This window comes from Eutrigla gurnardus (genome assembly GCF_963514095.1).
Source record: "Eutrigla gurnardus genome assembly, chromosome: 7".
Taxonomy (NCBI): domain Eukaryota; kingdom Metazoa; phylum Chordata; class Actinopteri; order Perciformes; family Triglidae; genus Eutrigla; species Eutrigla gurnardus.
This window is the reverse complement of record NC_139921.1, coordinates 13,850,160-13,869,332: the sequence shown is the minus strand read 5'-3', so window position 1 is coordinate 13,869,332 and position 19,173 is coordinate 13,850,160. Positions and strand designations below refer to the sequence as shown.

The 19,173-nt window shown below is 43.5% G+C and overlaps 2 protein-coding genes across 4 annotated transcripts in view; one reads left to right on the top strand and one right to left on the bottom strand.

Annotated features, from left to right (window-relative positions):
* ralgapa2 (Ral GTPase activating protein catalytic subunit alpha 2) overlaps positions 1-9,075 on the top strand; it is a 98,425-nt gene extending 89,350 nt beyond the window's left edge. For 2 of the 3 annotated variants that reach the window (XM_084014021.1, XM_084014020.1), the window contains 2 exons: positions 3,126-3,185; positions 6,216-9,075. In XM_084014021.1, coding sequence (XP_083870147.1) covers positions 3,126-3,185; positions 6,216-6,373 — 218 coding nt within the window. In that variant the 3' untranslated portion in view covers positions 6,374-9,075. The remainder of the gene's footprint in view (positions 1-3,125; positions 3,186-6,215) is intronic. The other variant, XM_084014022.1, reaches the window with a different exon arrangement.
* A 1,852-nt stretch (positions 9,076-10,927) lies between these two features.
* insm1b (insulinoma-associated 1b) lies at positions 10,928-13,993 on the bottom strand. The gene has a single exon (XM_084012807.1). The coding sequence runs from the start codon at positions 13,441-13,443 to the stop codon at positions 12,004-12,006; it is 1,440 nt and encodes a 479-aa protein (XP_083868933.1). The 5' UTR covers positions 13,444-13,993; the 3' UTR covers positions 10,928-12,003.
* Between the last annotated feature and the right edge of the window lie 5,180 nt (positions 13,994-19,173).

Here is a 19,173-nt window from a genome sequence, read left to right as displayed (position 1 = left end):
GCCCCAGTCGCCTCCTCTACTCCCCATTCTCTCCACTCTTCTTCCACGCCTACGCTCACTGATGAATATCAAACGATGGGTCTAGCTCTTCACGCCATCCGACTGACTTCAAACACTCCGCTTTCTCCACTTCCTCAAGCCCCACTTACACTACTTTGTTCGTCTCCTCCTGTTTCAAACTGCATCTTTCCATGCAATTACTTTCCTATGAATATAAGCAGCCTAGTTAAATGGTGGTCACAGAGTGCATGTCTGTGTGTATGCGTCTTGATGAGCTCATTCACCAACACAGGGGATCCAACCAACAAACAGCAGCTTGCGGATGTCAGCACAGCACTCTTATCAGTCCATGATGAATAGAATGGAAAACGTGTCTTATCTTGTTCTTCCTACTTGTACCAGCTCTCATCGATCTGCCACAGCACTGAAATCAATACGGGATTGCACTTTTCCACTCTAGTGGATCCCGACACACGTTCTGTTTTGACAAGGAAAGCGCTCCACAATGCCACACCATAGATGTCTTGTAATTTTCAAATCTGTCAGTGCTTATATATTCTTAAGGATGGCTTAATACGTGTGTAATATTTTGATTTTGTATGCTGGCATGTGAGAATTATATGTCTGTTCTAGAGGGTAGGACTGCAGATGGCAGGTGTGATATTTAGGCTGTTGAAGGGAGGCGACACATTACCATACTGTTTGCCCATCTCTCCTGCAGAGGTGTAAAATCTCTCCAGACTGACCTCTTGTCACCTCTTCTCATCCCGACCACCAAACCAGCTTAAAGGGAAGGACTGAGAGGAAAAATAGATACAAATATAAGCCCCTTTTAGACTGCCTTTTCGTTAAGGGAGTATTCCACCATTATTCCCAGTAGTCAGTCTAAACACAGCGGAAAGGCGTAACAGAATATTACGGCTCTGAGACGACAACGGAGGTAGTCTCAGAGGCGACACCACTGGATACAGCTTGCTATCTAAACGCTCCAAGTACCCGAGGCGGAAAAGACGCGACGTAGTGAATACGTGTTAGCAAGGCGACATGCCGCTGGCAGATTTAACGAGCTCAAAGCGTAGATCCGGAGCAGATGAAACGCGGTAGTTGCTCGTACGAGGCCGCCGATACGCATCGACATGTTTATGATGCACAGCAACTTCACTTGCGATTGAATAGTCGTGTAAATATGCGAGACAAGCAAAAGTTCACCCTTCGTAGTTGTTTTAAATGCATCGAGGTAATCCGATGTCCGACGCTCATTGAATGAATGAATGAATTGAAAGTTCGTGGCAAATTTTGACTCGCCTTTCCACCAATACGGCGGAATCATCTCTCTAAAAGGGGCTATACAAGAGTAGCTGGTAAAATCAAAAGAGAGAGGAACAATCTTGCATATTTTGTCGACTATTTCAACCATGGTTTCCTTCCTAGGGGCGAGCCAGGTTTGAGAATAATGTTTCACAGCATGGGATATATACTGTGCATAATGTGAGAGGCCATAACATAATGAAGTCTGTAAGGCTGTTGTCACCTTCGCTGCTGCGGAAACCCATTCTGAACAGCAATTTGTATTTCTCCGGAATCAGTGCCTGTAAATGGATTATTAGATTAATGTGCGTGTGTGTGTGTCTGTGCGCGTGAACGTCTGTGTCTGTCTGTCTGTCTCTACACTATTTTATCCAGGACTCACTTGCTCCATACTATAACATACTGTAAGACAGTCACTCTCATGGACATTAACCATTATAACAGTTACTTTTACTGCTGTTGACTTTTACCTCGAATATTTCTATTTAATGTTATGGTGCAGCCATGGAAACATAGAATCTTGGGTTTGACTATTTCAATATAAGCACCATATATCTTCACTAAAGTGTCAGAAATGTTTCTCTATAATTTTACTTAACATATTTTAAAAGAAAATCAAGAAGTTAAGAAAACATTTACATACCATGTGCAACTACAATTTTTTATTATCTCTAGCCCCTTTTAGCTTCCTTTGCCTTTCTGTTGCGGGAGTATTCCGCTGTTATTCCGCCCCTTCATCAATCTAAACGTTTGCCGAGGTAGAAAGGCGTAACAGATCCTACGCCTCTGAGACGGCAACTGAGGTAGTAGCAGAGCCGTATCAGAGGCAAACCGAGTCGAAACGAAACGACCTCAAAGCGTAGATCCGAAGAAGATAAAACGTCGGTAGTTGCTCGTATGAGGCCGCCGATACGCATCGACATGTTTATGATGCACAGCAACTTCACTTGCGGTTGAAGAGTTGTGTTAATATGTGAGATGAGCGCAAAAGTTCAGCTTTCGTATTTGTTTTGATGCATCGATCTAATCAGATTTCCGACACTCATTGAATACGTCCCACCGCCGACGAGTTCATAGACCAGACCGTGGCCCCCCTGTGGGATGTCCCAGTCGTTCCGTAAATCTGGGGTGCAATCTAAACGCAGACACCGTTGCGGTGTTACACCGCAAACAAAGTTCTATCTAAACGCTCCGGTTCGCGGCATATTTTTACTCGCCTTTCTGCCATTACGGCGGAATCGTCCGTCTAAAAGGGGCTATTGATTATTCTGACCAAAAACAAAATGCATTCAGTTAACAATCACAGAATACAGGCCAACCATTGAAATTTCCATTTGATAAGCTAGAACTAGTAAGTGTATTTGATTGTCAAAATTGTTGCACATCAATTTTCTCTCAATCATGTAGTTGTCAAATATACTTTTAATAATTACTCTCAGCCTCCGCAATTGTCTGTGTCTTCATGTGTTTTTATCAACTGTCTCCAGAGACTGAAGGCTGCTGTAGCTTTTCAAAACCATAGGCATGATGTATTTAATGCTTAAGGCCACATAAATAATGCATATTGGTATCCTGTATCCTCTGTCTCTGTCCCATCAAGCATATAGTTTCAATGTAGCAGTGATGGCTGGCTGACACTGACCCTCATTCTCACCCTTCTGAAATATGCTGTACTGCCCTCCCATGTGAGTGTGTGTCTGTGTGTGCTGCGTGTGTGTGTGTGTGTACACGCAAGTCTGTCCATCCACCTGTCCGTCCGTCCATCCTGCTCTGGCTCCCATTGCTGCCACTAACATGTCATCCATGCTCCATGACAGCGTGCAGGCGTTGGCCGGGGATGGTTTGGGACATGGAGTACCCCTGGGCCAAACTGGACTGTAAGACTCTGCCTGCTTCCTCCACACTAGGCATGACGCCCAGCCACAGCCCACCAGCATCCATCCATTCATTCATTTAGGTCACTGTGAACCCCCACATCATCAAATAACTGGGGGTGGCGCTTGATTTAACCCTTTTGTCAAAAGCAATAGGGCTTGAATTCAAGTGCAGATTCTGCATGCTAAATGCTCCTGCAGTGTTTCACAGCTTCCCTGTAAGGCATTTAACCTCAGTCCCCCTCCTGTCATCTCTTTACATCTTTGGCTTCAGTCAGCATCCTCCACAGCCTCATCTTCCGTGATCCCGAATGCAACCGCTCTCACGCTGTAGCTTCAGACCACCGTCATGGCTTCCTGCATGAGCAAGTCCATCTGCCATACAGACTTTATCCTCAGTGCTCTGCCCTTGTTGTGTTACACCTGCACTGCTTTGCTCAGTCCTGTTATTATGTTGTGTCTTTTCATCCTCTAAACTTTTTTCTGAATGAATAACTGCACGGGAGAAAGCAATGTTTCTCTCTCGTGGATAAACCACTTAAAAGCTCCCGTGGTCCTCTTAGACCCAGCATCTTGCTAAATCACTCTAACCATGTTGAATAGTAACACTGGTGGTAAATGTTTCTGATGTTGCCGTGTGAATTGCCTACCACTCATGCTTTGAATTTCAAAATTGTCTTGATTTTCAAATATGTGAATTGGAACTCATCACCCATCAGTTAACATTGTCTGACTTTTTTAACCTTCCAGTGACGACTAACCTCGGCACAACACAAGCTGAATATCCCACCATCCCAACCTTCAGATCGCTGACTTGTCAGCAGCATTGTGTTGTGTTCTGCTGCAGTGTGTGTGTGTCTGTGTGTCTGTGTGTCTGTGTCCACTGCGCTCTCACATGATGTACTCTGTTTTTTCCCTTGTAGATTAAAAATATCTTAAAGGTCCAAATACTGTAAATGGTGAAGGTAAGCCCCGAGTCGAACCGGAAGCTTGTTTCCGTTCAGCGGCCTACCTGCCCTTCACTCGATCACTCATCCTGGCTGTTTTTCCTTCACCCCTCCTTTTTTTCCATTCAGCACTAACCACGCTTTATTTACTGAGTGCTCTGACAAAGAGAAGGGGACAGAGGAACCAGGCTGTTTATTTGGGGGTGTCCTACTGTTTAGGCCAGGCTGGTAATTGAAAATGATGCACGGTGGGGACAATTAGCACCTGACTAAGTAGCAGCATGAACAATATGACTACACTTCTGGCCCTGGCTTCTGCATGTGGCGTGCCTTTATCTCTTCCCCAGCAAACACTTTTCTCTTTTCTCCCCCCCCCCCCTCCATTTTCTCCTGTTGGAGTGTGCCTGTTTGCCTGGGGCAGACTCTGAGACTAACACCTGCCGCACTGGAAGATGTCTTTGTCATCTAAAGCCTTGTTTGAACTGCTGCGGAGGGGACCAATGGGATGGCAGGGCCATTTAAAGACCTGCTTTCTCTCTCTCTCTCTCTCTCTCTCTCTCTCTCTCTCTCTCTCTCTCTCTCTCTCTCTCTCTCTCTCTCTCTCCCCCCCGTCATCTTTCCATTTGAAATCAACCTCACCGTAAGGCAGATTCGGCTAAGTAAAGAGCTGGGTTTTAATGATGAATAATGAAGTACATTAGCTTCTAGCTATTTTTTCACTCCTTAACTTACTATGAAAATACATTCTTACATAAGCATACAGTGAAGAACATCATTTGGAGATGTTACCACAGTCATTAAGTGTCTCTGTGGGAGTGATGACCGTTTAGTGCAGCATGTTTTAATGGCCACTAAACGAAAAGGGAAGTCTGTTGAGTGGGTGGTCAACTGTACCACACTATTGTCTGTGTGTATTAGCTGGTGTACAGGTTGCCTTCCTCCTGTCTATGATATGGCTTTACAGCACATCAGTTGGAGTTTAGTTTATGAAACAAAACATTTACCATAGGAATGACTAGAAGAATACGGGAATGCAGGATTTATTCTGTCCATCAGGCCAGCACACATTTTTAGCCCAGCCCATCCCCTTTTTTTTATATTCATATGCAGATTTGAGAATTGATGTTCAAACCCCCTTACCTCCCCTCCAGCCCTTTACAATACACAAACCCATCTTTCATCCATAGCCCAGCCCTCCGCTCCCAGTGAGCCGCAGGCCTGGATGCTGCCAGTCCACTGTGCTGCTGAGTGTCTGTTACTCCAGCCATCTGCCATTCCTTTTAGCCACTGCAACTTGAGATGCCTCAGAAAAATGGCAGGAAATAAAAGGATAGGAAAGAAAATAGGCAACCAGATGCCATCTCGACAAAGCAGAGAAGTTGTTTAAACTAGGGGCATGGGGCCGAGGTGAGTGGGGGGTTCGGTCAGGGGCACACTGAGGAAGTCGGGGCAACATTCACAATTCACGATTGTCCCCACCAGTGTTCTATGCCCACCTCCCAGGTTTATTAATGTTTGCCATCCCCTAATCATGGATGTGAAGTTTTTGAAAATGGACAATACTTGACAAAGGAAAGGCTCCACATGTTCACAACAAGAGCATAATATGCAATTTTATTTTCATTCAAAGCATTCTGCTGTCACACTGTGAACTGAATATGTTTTTCCCCCATCGCTACAAAGGTCACCTTTCATTTTTTAATATTATATAAGCATCTGGAAAAACTATACTGGGAAAAGAAAGGCAGCTTCTCTTTTAACAAGCTTTGCTTTCACACAGCATGTGAAAAAGGCATGTCGTTTCTGAAATGTATTACATTTAAATTCTAATGACTTACGGGGAAGAACAAACTCAAATCTTAAAGTTTTTTTTTTTTACAGTCGGCATTGTAAGTTTTGTGAATGTTGGTGAAAATACTATGATCTGTGTAATCGTGGTTGTGGGAGCAGCCACATGCATGATAAAGCATGCTGGGATAAACAGCAATCACAAAGCCCAATAAATCCCACTGCCATGTCTAACCAGCTCTATCTCTCTCCATTGCTGTCTTTCTATCTACAAACTCTCGCTCCATCTCTCTCCCAGGCTCCTTCACCAGTAGCACGAGCACCGAAGCCGGAAACACCGCCGGCGCGACGGACTCCGTCGACCAGGTTTCTCCCACGATGCCCCGCGCCACAAAGAACCGAGTCTCCGGAAAACTCCGCCGATCAGCCAGTGCTATAAGCAAGTCCTCCAACTGAGCTCCTGTTCCCATCCCCTCGCCCTCCCCTTCCCTCCCCCTGCGAGTTCTCGAAGAACCGCACACACCCAGCCGTGACTGCGAGAGTTGTTTTGCCGCGTATTGTTTTTCTTTGTTTTATTTTGTGTCATACAAACATGTTGCTGGAGCATATTGCAATTTTTTAATTTATGTGGTAATCATTGATTTTGTTGATACATTTCTATTTGTTGTGGTGTTTAACCGCTTAAGCAAGATGGACATGTGACTAAGCTATTTATGTTCACCCTGGTGGTTTCAGCTTCAGGATCAGCAGCATAGGAAGACTTAACTGAAAGTCTTAAAGGAACCTGTGATTTTAAAAAGAAATGTCAGTCTCGATGCACTCGAAACAGTTCTTTCTATAGTAAGGGAATTGGAGCCTGCTTCACCTTGTTCTCCTCATCTATCTCAACACTTAATGTAATAATTTAAGCACTGAACGACACAGCTGTAAATGGCACCATGCTAAAACTGCACAAGAGATTGGTATCCATTTATAAATGTGTCTGCCTTTTTACCTCCTCCTGCATCTGCCACAACCTTTGCGTGTCAAACATAACCACTTGAGTTGGTGACAGGATGATATCGTTGTCCTGCTTGTCGGCACCTATTTTGACCATGTTCGTGGACCATCTCCCTACACTGTAAAGGAGGAAAGACTGAGCCCCCCCCCCCCCCCCCCCCCCCCCCCCCCCAGAATGATTTGTACTCGTTGCACACTACACAGACTTCCTGGGCATGGAGTCCCTGCAGTACGTGCAGCCAGAGGCTTTTTAATTGTTTTTGAACCCAGAGTGGACAATCAATGACGTCTTTCTAACTTGAGCTGAGTAGAAATTTGTTTGGGATTTTTTTTTTTATATCACTCTAATTTTCCTTTTTAAATGAATTCCGATGGATTTTGTCATGATTTGATTTATGCAACTCTGCTGGAATGAGAAAAGACTGCGTTTGTAATTGTTTTCTGATGTCATTAACATAGGCTCATGTCCGGTAATTGAATAAGTAACCTCTTGTCTCTTTCCTCTGCTATCAGTTTCCCTGTCCTGTGAAGCTTAAAGACATCAACATTCCAACGTCCAATATTTTTGCACTCACTGTCATTGATTTAACTAGCATTGAATGTTTCTTTGTTCTTGGATGTAAATTGCTTTAAATGATATTTGTCTGTTTGCTATATGTATATAGAAAGGACTATTTGATGAATTATTTGATTGATGAATTATGCTGTTGTTTTGTATTATGTATTCATGTGCTGTGTAGAGGAAAAATACCGCCGGAGCCTCAGGTGAATCTTAACTCCGTGTGTGTGTGTGTGTGTGTGTGTGTGTGTGTGTGTGTGTGTGTGTGTGTGTGTGTGTGTGTGTGTGTGTGTGTGTGTGTGTGTGTGTGTGTGTGTGTGTGTGTGTGTGTGTGTGTGTGTGTGTGTGTGTGTGTGTGTGTGTGTGTGTGTGTGTGTGTCGGATGGAGCTTCTCACAGTGCCTGTGTAATGTCTGTCCTGTAAGATGCTGTCCAACACCACCTCTCCTCCACATAATCAGATTTTAGTTTCTCCTCTTCATAGTCGGAGACAAACCATTGACGCTCCGTGTCACGTCTCCCTGTTAACAGTCTAAAAAAGTGTTTCCCCTCCTGTGTCTAAAGGTCACTGTCTTGTGCTTCCCACAACAAAAACAACAGCAGATGGATTAGGAATTGCGGCGTTCTCTGTTCAGTCTTTATTACAGGTGGTGTGCTTCTCTGTCTTTGTCTGTGAATGGAATCAAGTGGCACCAACTCCGCCTCCTCTTTCCCATGATCCTCTTCCCATGTCGCCCCCGAGGCCACAGGAGGGATGGCTGTTTAGGTTTAGGTGGCATACCAGAGCTGAACTTTTAACAGTCGTCCTAGCAACTGCCAGGACGACGCTCTCACTTCTCCAACCTGCCCACTCGGGGTTGTCATAGTAGCCAGGTGTAAGACGCACGCACGCACACTATACACTCAAACCCTCTGAGGGCTCCACCCAAGCTGCAACACTATCCCCATCTGTTGCACTACTATGCCTTACTTTCCCCCTATGCTCTCCTGTCATTTTTCTTCCTTCCCTCACATGTCGCCTCCTTTTGTTTGTTTACTCCCCAAGCAGAAAATGGGGAATCCAAACAGCAGGAGGATTGACAGATCCATTGTAAGGGGTTTTGTTTTTTGAAGAATGTATAGATATATAGGCCTGGATCACAACTATGATTTTTATTATCCCCCGAAGCCACTTGAAGGAACCACCCAGGATGCTGATCTTAAAGATTGTAGTTTATAGATGATGTCCGTTGGAAGGGGTCTGTGCTCCCCCTTTGGTGGCTTTAGTCGCTTGAGATGTTAGTTTGGACCAAGATAAGGATTGTGTCTTATATGCGTGAAGAAACTGAGCTGGTGTTTGCCCGAGTAGGCCTATGTTTTTTTTTCTCGTCTCAGAAGTCCTTGTAGCCTACATTGTGTCAAATTTGAGGGCTTGAGTGCTCTCTGAATATAAATATATTAATGCCTGTAATATAATCTTTGTATAAGAGAAAGAGGGGAAAAAAAGCTTGAAGATTTCATCATTACCTGTCAACATATCAAACTGTTTTTAACGACCGAAGTCTGCTATCTTTATTAGAAATGTGAAAATTGAAACATTTCATTAAATCAATTTGAAATTCTATGCATCTTTGTCCTTTTCCCCCTTTCAACAACACTACACTACAGCTAATTGTGTAACCTCAGATTGTGTGCGTGTGCTCGTGCATGTGCGTGCGTGTTGACATGCTGCTGTTACCATGGGCTTTCTGACCCTGGCCCATGCGAGCAGCAGCAGGGGTAACCTGACCCTCCTCCCATCTGTCTCCCCTGCTGCTCAGCCCTGCTTAACGGAGGCCAGCATAATGGAGCCTCATCAGGAGATACAGGTGCACTGCCTTGCAGCACCTACGGGTGCACTGCCCCGCCTGAGTCACATAAAGACTCAAGAAAAACACTTGACCGTAATTGGAGCTCTAAAACTGTGATAGAGAAAGAAACCTAGAATGTTACCTTATTTCCACCCGGCTCAGCGCTGTTTCCCTCAGTCACTCTGAGATCCAACGCAACATGCAGGGTCTGGGTGTCCCAGACATGCTCTGTGATTACTACCACATTGTATTATTTAATGTGTATTATTTCACTGCTGCCTGTAGTCTATTTTAACACCTCAAACTGTCTTCATGTGGCCTATTATCACTGTTCCCGTAAGGCTGGGGTGACACTCATTATTTATTTTTAAAGTTTGTGTCATTCAATTATTCTGTCTTGGACATAGAGTATTAATGAGCAGGAGCATCTCTTGATCTTTTTGAAGAGATTGAGCACATTTCCAGTGCAGACAGTATGTGTGTAAGTCTGAGGTGACACAGTTGGAAGCTGCCTGCTAAATTACATCTGACTTAGTGCTTTACAGGTTCTGTAGGTCAGATATGAAGCCAACTGAGCCCCGGTGTGTCCTAAATCAGCACAAATCGAGCTGCGTGAGTCTTAGCAGACAGATGTTTTACTGCTCCAGAGGTGAGTCTGACCCACCACCTCTTTGTCCTCCTGTCATGTCCTGACATGGTATTAAGGAGGGGATTTATGATTAGGGCCTAAGTGCTTCTCTGTGGCAGCAGCGAAACGGCACATATTGAGCCACTGCAGCTATGATTTACTGCGCATCAATCTGATAAACGGAGAATCGAAGGCAAAGGTTTTTGCCAAGGGTGCTCCTGGGGTTTCTTTTTCCTGTTGAGACCGACTTAATATTCGCACCATTTTGGAGCGTGAGCAAATGTGAGAGAGGCTGCAGAGGGGAAATGAGAAGTTTAATGATGACATTGTTTAACATTTAGGGTGTTAAATGATACTTTTGTCTTATCTTGCTTGGTAACATCGGGAGGCTCGGGGACCTCTCCTTCGGGAGTCAACTGGAAAGCACCTGATCCACCATTTAAGCAGAATTCTTCACTTTGAAAACATTTTTTTTAATGAACTGAGGGACTAAATCCTCACAATACTTGAAAAAAAAAAAAAACCTATAAATCAAGTTGAAATGTTTGTATAATTATAAAAGTATAATTTTGAAACATCTTGTGCCCCTGCGCAAAGTTTTACGCAAAGGATACAATTCTCGTCCGGAAATGGGACTACTGAATTAGAGGCCTTTCCTCAATATCTGAACGTTAGCTACATTTGAGATTTCTAAGTAAATCTTTTCTACGTCTATTAATTTCCATGTCCTCGTAATTATATGTGGCCTATTGGGAATCGTGGTATTCCCTGAAGAGAAATAAGTCCAGAAACGCATCATGGACAATCAAAATAGGATCAACAAGCGTGTTATTTAAAAGCTTATTAGAAATTATGTCACTGAACGCATTCATGTCAGCAATACAAAACTCCCTCCGGAAATATGGTGATTTTCGTTAACAAATCAACTTAATTACCTCAGTGTACTTTTTTTTTCACTCTGTCTGGGGAAAAAGTAGAGCCACTTTGAGACACGTGTCATTTTGAAAATATTTTATTTCGATAGACAACAACGATATACACATACAATCAAAGCGCTATAAAAGCCGACATTTAAGAAAAATAACTTGTCCTTAAAAAAGATTGCATCTAAGGTAAGAGCTTTACGTTTATTTATTTTTTCGTTTTACAAGAGCTGTGGAGATTGAAGATTAAAACCCGATCCACGACAATTATCACAACTCGTGAATTTGACCCAAAAGATTCAAACAAAATAAAACAAAACAAAAAAACAAAACATTTTGGCTATACGACATGTAAACTGCCAGAACGATTCACAGAAGAAATCACAACAAACACAACAATAAGTTACATAAAATAATTAGAATAAATAAATAAATAAACATATGATGAAAAATATTGCAACAATCTTCAATAATAATAATAATAAAATAATAAAAATATGTGCCAGCCTTCAAAATTAAAACAGTCTATCTTGACTTCTTTTAAGGCAGTTATACAGCGGGATTCGGATGTATGACTAGGCTTATCTGTATACTAAAGGCATGTGTGGTTCTACTAAACAGGGAATGCTTCAGTCACTCTCTTTTCCCCACCAATACAAAGTTGATCAATTCTGTCATTCACGAACAGGCGTAAAGCTACAGCGATAGAGCAAACACGGTCGGTGAATTCTCAAAGGCTTTGGTGGAGAAAAAGGATTTCTGAGAATTTGAAGACATTTCTTAGGTCGAGAAGCTATCATTGAACACCTGTGCTGTCCTAGAAAAATACCCTTTAACAGTCAAACTAACGCTTTGTATTCTTTTTTTTCTTGATAAACTAATTTGAGAAAGAAAATCTCAAAATAGGCCTATGTGTCATTCAAATATAGAGAGAAGCATTCAACAATCACTGATTGGCATGGAAAAGACACCTCATTAAACACCACTTAAACATCAAACCGCCCTGCCTTTCATTGGCCTAAAGTTATGGCAGTGAGCATCACAAACTCTTCATTTTTTAATTTTTTACCCCAAAGCCACTTTTTTTTGTTTCTCCATTTTTTTTGTATCCCCTCCCTCCCCATCAAAGGCACGAGATTAGTGTTGTCTTTAGCAGGCGGGGCGCACTGGCATTTGGAGCAGGATCACCTGCCTGTTCTCCGAGGGGTGGCACTTGTTTATGTGCCTGGTGAGTCCCGGCGAGCTGTAGAGAGTGGCGGGGCAGTATTTGCACGGGTAAATCTGGGAGGAGTGCATGAGGCGCAGGTGTCGCTCCTGGCCGGCCCGGCTGGTGAAACTCTCCCCGCACACTGGGCACAGCAGGCAGTCCACCGGGCTCAGGTTGAGAGGGCTTTGGTTTGAGGCTTCCTCTGATGATGATGATGCTGAGGAGGAAGAGGAGGAGGAGGATAGGACCGGAGCCTGCTCTGCCGGGCGGTCGACGGCTTGCTCGTCCAGCACTTTCTTTTGCAAGGCCTGGTGTGCCATGATGTGTTTTCTTAGGTATGCATGTCGCTTAAACCTCTTCCCGCAGTACTGGCAGTCGTATAAGCCATCCTCAGAGCCCGACTCGGACAGACCCGGACTCGGGGTGTCTCTTTCACTCACGTCTTTGGCTTCGTCGATGACCGACTTCACACCCAGTGGTGGCATTTTGGCCATTTCGGGTTTGATGCCCGCTGCCGGTGGCATCGCCGCTGCGCCGGTGGTCCGGGGTTTGTGCCAGCGGCGGTGAGAGGCGAGGTTGGCCGGGCAGCTGAACATCTTATCACACTCGGGACAGCGGTACTCGACCCTGACGATGCGGGAGCACTTGTGCTGAGCCAGAGAGAAGGGATCCGCGTACGCCTCCTTGCACAGCTGGCATACAAACTCCCCGAGAGGCTTGTTTCCTCCGGCGGACTGCGCCCTCGGCTTCACCTCCACCGGCCCCTCTTTGATTTTGAGACCAAGCACGGGAGAAGTCGTCATCTCGTCTTCAAAGTTGAGTTTTCTAATGGCTTTGGGTTTCTTGGAGGCGGGCTTCGATTTGCGCTCTGTGCCGTCAGCCGCGGGTCTTTTGGTGCCGACCCGGTTGCTTGGCGCCGGGAGGCTGCTGCTGGTGGTGCCGCTGCGGCTGCTGTTGCTGGTGCCGATTTTCAGGTCCACCGGGGCGTAGATGAGGTGGTCCAAGCCGGAGAGGGAGGCAGGTGTCGGGAATGACTCTGCAGAAATAGGAGAGCCCAGATTGAAACTTCGCTCAAAATATCTCCTGTCGTGCTCCTTGCTGATGGGCCGGGTGGGGCTGTAGAGGGCTTGGCACACCGCCTCGGGGTTGCCGAACTGCACCGGCTTCGCCAGTCTTGGCACCGGCACGTCTGCCGCTGGGAAACCCGGCGATGATGCGGCGCGGTCTGGACTGCACGCCACGGACATCGGCGGGGAGGGGTCCACATAACTCGGCAAGGCAGCTGGGGTGGGGAGCTCCTGGAGGTCATCTTCGTCTGCCCGAGTCCTGTAGGAAATATGTGCAGATTTCTTGTTTCTTTTTACCAGGAATCCTTTGGGCATCTTGGCGAGTAACAACAGAAAGGCACTTCGGGGAGGCGGGTGAAGTCTGGAGTATCCAGGTTTGTTAAAAATATGGCAACGCTAGAAGCTTCTGGGACTTTATCTCCCCAGTATATCGATTCTTCTGTTGCTAAAATGTTTTCGTCTCCAAGGCATAGCTCCACTCTTTTTATGCCGGAATGATGCTATTGTTCTCGCCCCCCCTGTTGCAGAATCCCCAACCAATCAGAGGAAACCAAGATCCCAGTGGATTTGATTGTGGGAGGGCTTAGTGGCTGGGTTTGGTGGATTTCGTTGGAGGATGTGCAGATAGCTGAGCAGATGTACTGGCGGTTTATTACATTAATGTGTGTGCTCAGCCCCTCCCCGACAGAGGCACACGCCGGGACCCTCCTCTTTTTACGGTCTGATGGGCCCCTATACAAATGCACACGTGCCACGGCTTTGTGGCTCTCCTCTGGGGGGCCCGAAGCTGCAAAAGGAAATGTCCGTCACTGCCACAATCATAACAATTTCGAATTAAGACAGGGATGAGACAAGCTTCGTTGAATACAAACCAAAAGCTGCGTTTCTTTCTATTTCTGTTCTGGTGTTTTTAAAAAGAGAAAATTCACCCAAATAGGGTTTGGAGTTTTATTTTTGTATGCTCCTCTTTTACGCACGATCTGCGCACATTACGCAGACATTCCAACAAACCAAATAGGCTACGCCAGATTTTATAGACCTTTATTTTATTATGTCCTAAATAAACACTATGGAGGGAGTGTTTCTTTATTGTAGGGCACGTGGCTGTCTCGGTAGTTTAACTCGACATATAAATCAGACATCTCGCTGCATACATAAGTAATAAGAAGGCCCTCTGCGCTTTGTGCACAATAGCCACGTCTGCCCGCGCTTGGATATCCCTGTCTGTTTTTTTATTTTTCGTTTGAAAGGCAAATTGACCTCTTAACTGTGAAACGGGACTCACGGCCAATCTGGCCCACAGCTAAACGCGTGCTGGGCGGAATCAGTGCGCCAGACAAAGAAGGCCGCAGCCGAGGCTTGTGTTGAAACTGCTGCACAGATATCCCAAAACGAAGCTCCCCTTTCTGTATCCAGTATGGAACTGTTGTTTGTACAGACATGCGTTGTTTTAATGGCCAGTTGTTGATTTTGGGGCTCATTCTGCTGAAATAAGTTTATTAGCTTCAATATTAAAGTCTGCATTGAATCCAATAAACAAGAAAAGGTGATTATACCTTAATTATTTATTTTAAAAAGCACCCGTTTCTATAAAACCGTCTAATTCTGCAGCCTCCTGCCTGCCCCACATACACAAAAAATGTCGGTCAAATGTAAGTGGCTTATTTTCTTTCCCGGCTTTACCAGTTTCTGTATATATCTCATATGTTGGGTATTTGTGCTTTTTCCTCGTTATACTGGCTAAATGTCGGCTGCGGCGCGCCACTTGGCAGAGAGTGCATTCTTTTTCCTTTCACTCGGCAGACCAGGGAGGAATTAATCTCCATCGTCGTACATTGTTCCCCTCATTTGCATAAAGCTGCACTATGACCAAGTCAAATAATTACACAATCGGAGCTGAGCCGCAGGCCTGCGCCTTCCTTTCAATAGGCCTCTGTGTGTGGCGCCTTCTCACCTGCGTGACGGCACCGTTACTTTGCTCAGAAAGGGTTAAAAGACACATTTGCCAAAACTAGAATTTTATATATATATATATAGTGGAAATATAACTAGAAAACTTTTCAATTATTTACTCAGTAACTAAACTTAAACCCATTTTTCATCGAAAATCACATAATTATGTGCAGTTTGCACGTCACTTAGTTTTTTAAAGCTTGTATTGTAGCTTAGGCGACTTGTCTCCGTTTGCTTTAAATTGTTATCCAAACTTTTCCTTCCGTGTGTCTCGTGTTTGCCTCTTGCTGTTCTTTCAGTCTGCACATCTATTAGTCGTGGTTTTGGGACTACACGCTTTGATGGCATTTTAACGAGTTCCTCTTTCCCCGTGATAATTTCTGTGGGGTGCGTGGGCCGGTGTGCTGGTCTTATAGCGACGCATGTGCATGTTTGATCAGTGGCGCGTGCTGCCCTGGCGGACGGGAAGCACAGACGCCTAATTAGCATACAGCTGCAGCTGCTTTAATGCAAGCTCAACTCTATCCTCCTAAACCTTATGGTGGAGCACTTTGAATGTTGTTCTTGTTTTCTCCTGCCTGTAGGCCAATGTGGGCATTCTAACTGTTAGATGAAAGATGAAAATATGAAAAAGTAATTTACATTTTTTTTTAATGTAATGTAAAAACATTTGTTTTGATTTGGGCCTACCACTAACAGTGGGGCTAAACGTGGTCTGCTTTTTTTAAATACTTTATAAGGATGCCTTAGCTGTTGTAGGCCTGATAGATTGTGACTGTATAACCAGAAGTTTGAGTTGAAGACAAGTTTCTGAGCATCAGGTCCCAGAGCAGTGCTTACTTCATTGCACCACCTACAGGATGAAGAATTCATGCTGAGAACTACACAGAAAAGTTTACCCTCTGTCCCCAAACCATTGCAACCAGATCTCTCTGCAGTGCAGTTTCTGTCAAACATTAACCTTGTTACCCAGGGAGCTCTGGAGCAGTTTGGCTATTTCACAAAAAATTAGATTAGCCTTTTTTCTCGCCCTACATGTACCGAAATCTCCTGTACCTACTAGATGGAATGATTGGCTCTATGCGCTTTGCCAATCTACACCAATTTAAAAGTGCAACAGGACATGACTGTTATTGGTGCTCACATGGCCACCTCCAATGTACTGTCAATCAATTATTGTAATGGATTAGCTGGGGTCCTATCCTGGCTGGTTGTAATCTGATAGAGGTCTCTTTCAGCACCATGGAGAGAGCCAGCGAGGGACCCAGATTTAATCAGGCTGGCAGTGGATTTAGCACTGCCTTGGCTTGAGCCTTTGTCCCTGAAACGGAGAGCAAGCAGACACGAGCAACAACAATGACACAGTAGAACAAAAGTACCAGAGTTTAATGAAGTGATTCATTTTTAAATATAGTTCTATATCGGTGTGTCCAAAGTACATTTACACTATTTCTAAAGAGAGACGATGGCTCAGTCCTTTATTGTCTTCTATTTTTTTTTCTTTTTGTCGTTCAGTTGCAGTTTTGTTAATTAATCCACCTGTTTGTAAGTGTGACTCAATCTACATATTTCTCGGTTCAGGGTTAACTATATTACATTTGCAAAGAAAAGAAAAGTTGACAGAACATGAATCAAGATACTCCAGAGTCGGGACGTTTTCTGCTTTCTCTCAGTTCTCTGCTGTACATTTATTCTACTAAAGTTAGCTGTGCGCCACTGTTTGGGTTTCTTGTGGGAGACCTGGAAAACCATCCGTAGGCAGTTCTCAAGGGAGTCAACATGTCAACAGCAGGTATTCAGCGCTTGTAAAGAGCAACAATAAAAAAAGTGTTGTAGTGAGCCTGTAGAAGAAAAAAAAAGTCAGACTGCAGCATCCAGAAGATCAATGGGGAAATTGCCTGTTTGGCCATGAGAGACACACAGAGGTCACTGTCTAGACTTTAAAGTGTACTTTAGATGTCCATGAGACCAGGTTTCTGTGAAAAGCCCTGTGAAGTGGTATGGCTCTGAGTTTAAGACTAATGGGCCTTGGTGTTGACTGGGATTGTCCCTGATAGAATCTCTACTATGAGGACAGATGTTTCTGGGCTTTTATGTCATTTCTGTAGAGGATCTGTGGAGCCATTGCAAAAATGTTCCTCATGACTTCAGGGAATATATATATATATATATCGTTAGCCTAATAGCATAATTGCCTAAGTCATTTTTTGGCCAAATTGAGATATCTGCCTAACCTTCCTCTCCTACCACTGCTGCATCACCTTGCCTTATTGGCTATGTCCTCAACCTATCAGAACACTTTTTAGAGTCCAAAATCACTATCTGCCCAAGTCATCTTTTTGACTTAGGCATGTTTGCCGGTATAAACAAACATGGCTGATCGCATAAGAAAGTTTAACAGAAGTGAAGCATTAGATCTTCTCTTCAATTCATTTGGTAAGCTGGTTTATTCCTTCAACTTTCTAGACAGTAAATGTACTCTCAGTCAATCAAGGAGATTAGGAACTGTGTGTTTAAACTTTTAATCACAATTCTGCAACAAGATATGATGTAGTGTAAGAGCTAGCTTATGCTAGCAAAGCTTAATTTGAAGTGTTGATTTTAAGTGTTTTGACAAGAAATACAAGAAGTATTCTTGGTAATATGGTCTTTTTCAAGTCTAAGTCTTTTTCACTTTAAGAATGTGGCTGCATTATTTGATTTAATCATCAATCATCATATTTGCATTTTCATTCTCATGATCTGCAAAATAGTGCACATAATTCAAAATGCCTTGTCAATGCACTTTGTTTGTTTTCATTATGGCATAAAATATGCAGTCATGAAGAAGAAAATGCAACTATGGTTGTTGATTAATTATATTTATCAGTCAAATGATGCAGATGCATTCTTAAAATGAAAAAGCATTTCTGCAAATGTATTTTAATTTAAACATTACCACCAGTACTATGATGACCTCCCTCATCATTAGACAGCTGAAAAGGAGTTCAAGGCAAGGTTAAAACAACTTAGGTGAGTGTAAAAAAAACCTAGTTGAGGTTAAAACAACTTAGTTAAGGTTAAAAGAACTTAGTTAAGGTTAAAAGAACTGAGGTAAGGTTAAAACAACTTAGTTAAGGTTAAAAGAACTTAGTTAAGGTGAAAACAACTTAGGTAAGGTTAAAACAACTTAGTTAAGGTTAAAACAACTTAGTTAAGGTGAAAACAACTTAGGTAAGGTTAAAACAACTTAGTTAAGGTTAAAACAACTTAGTTAAGGTGAAAACAACTTAGGTAAGGTTAAAACAACTTAGGCAAGGTTAAACTTTAAAACAACTTTGTTAAGATTATACTTTAAAACACCTTAGATAAGGTTAGACTTGGTTATGTTATCATTATATACATATACTGTAAGAGAAAAAAATGCCTAAGTCATGACATATTCTGCCTAAGTCACTTTTATTTGTTATGGAGTTGATGTTGTGTCTTTTTTTTTTTTTCAAACTTGTTCACAGGTCTGGTTGAACTTGCTGTTACATTATCAATAAAAAATACCAATCTGCTTGCTAGAAATTGTGTTTTTTCTCTTTTTCCGAAAACGTTCAAATATGACTTAGGCAATTATGCTATTAGGCTAACGATATACTGTATATATATATACACACATTCTTATGTGTTCATGTAAACAAATGCTTCAAAGGGACAAAGCCAGATTTTCTCTTCCCGTAGAGAGAGTTAAAGAGTCTCTTAAAAGGAGGTCTTTCTGCATAACAGGCATATCCGTAGCAGTATTCCCAGGGGCATGTTTAGCTCTAATTTACTCATCAAAAACATCAGAGTGTCTCTCAATAATCTCTGCAGTCTATTGGTTGTTTGGGGGTGGAGTCCCCCTGTCAGAAAGCATGCCCTGGAATGTTAAACACTAATTCACCCCTGAGCTGTGGAGGTGGATAAAGTGATTGTTCTATCTGGGAGCTGATTAAAATGTCTCTGGCCTGCTTCCCCCTTCTGCGCTAACCTCTGACGTTCACCACATTCATTTCTGTATTCATGAGTGGAAGGGAAAGTGCAGGCAGAGCGGCTGCCGTATTACAGATAATAAGGCCAGCGGGC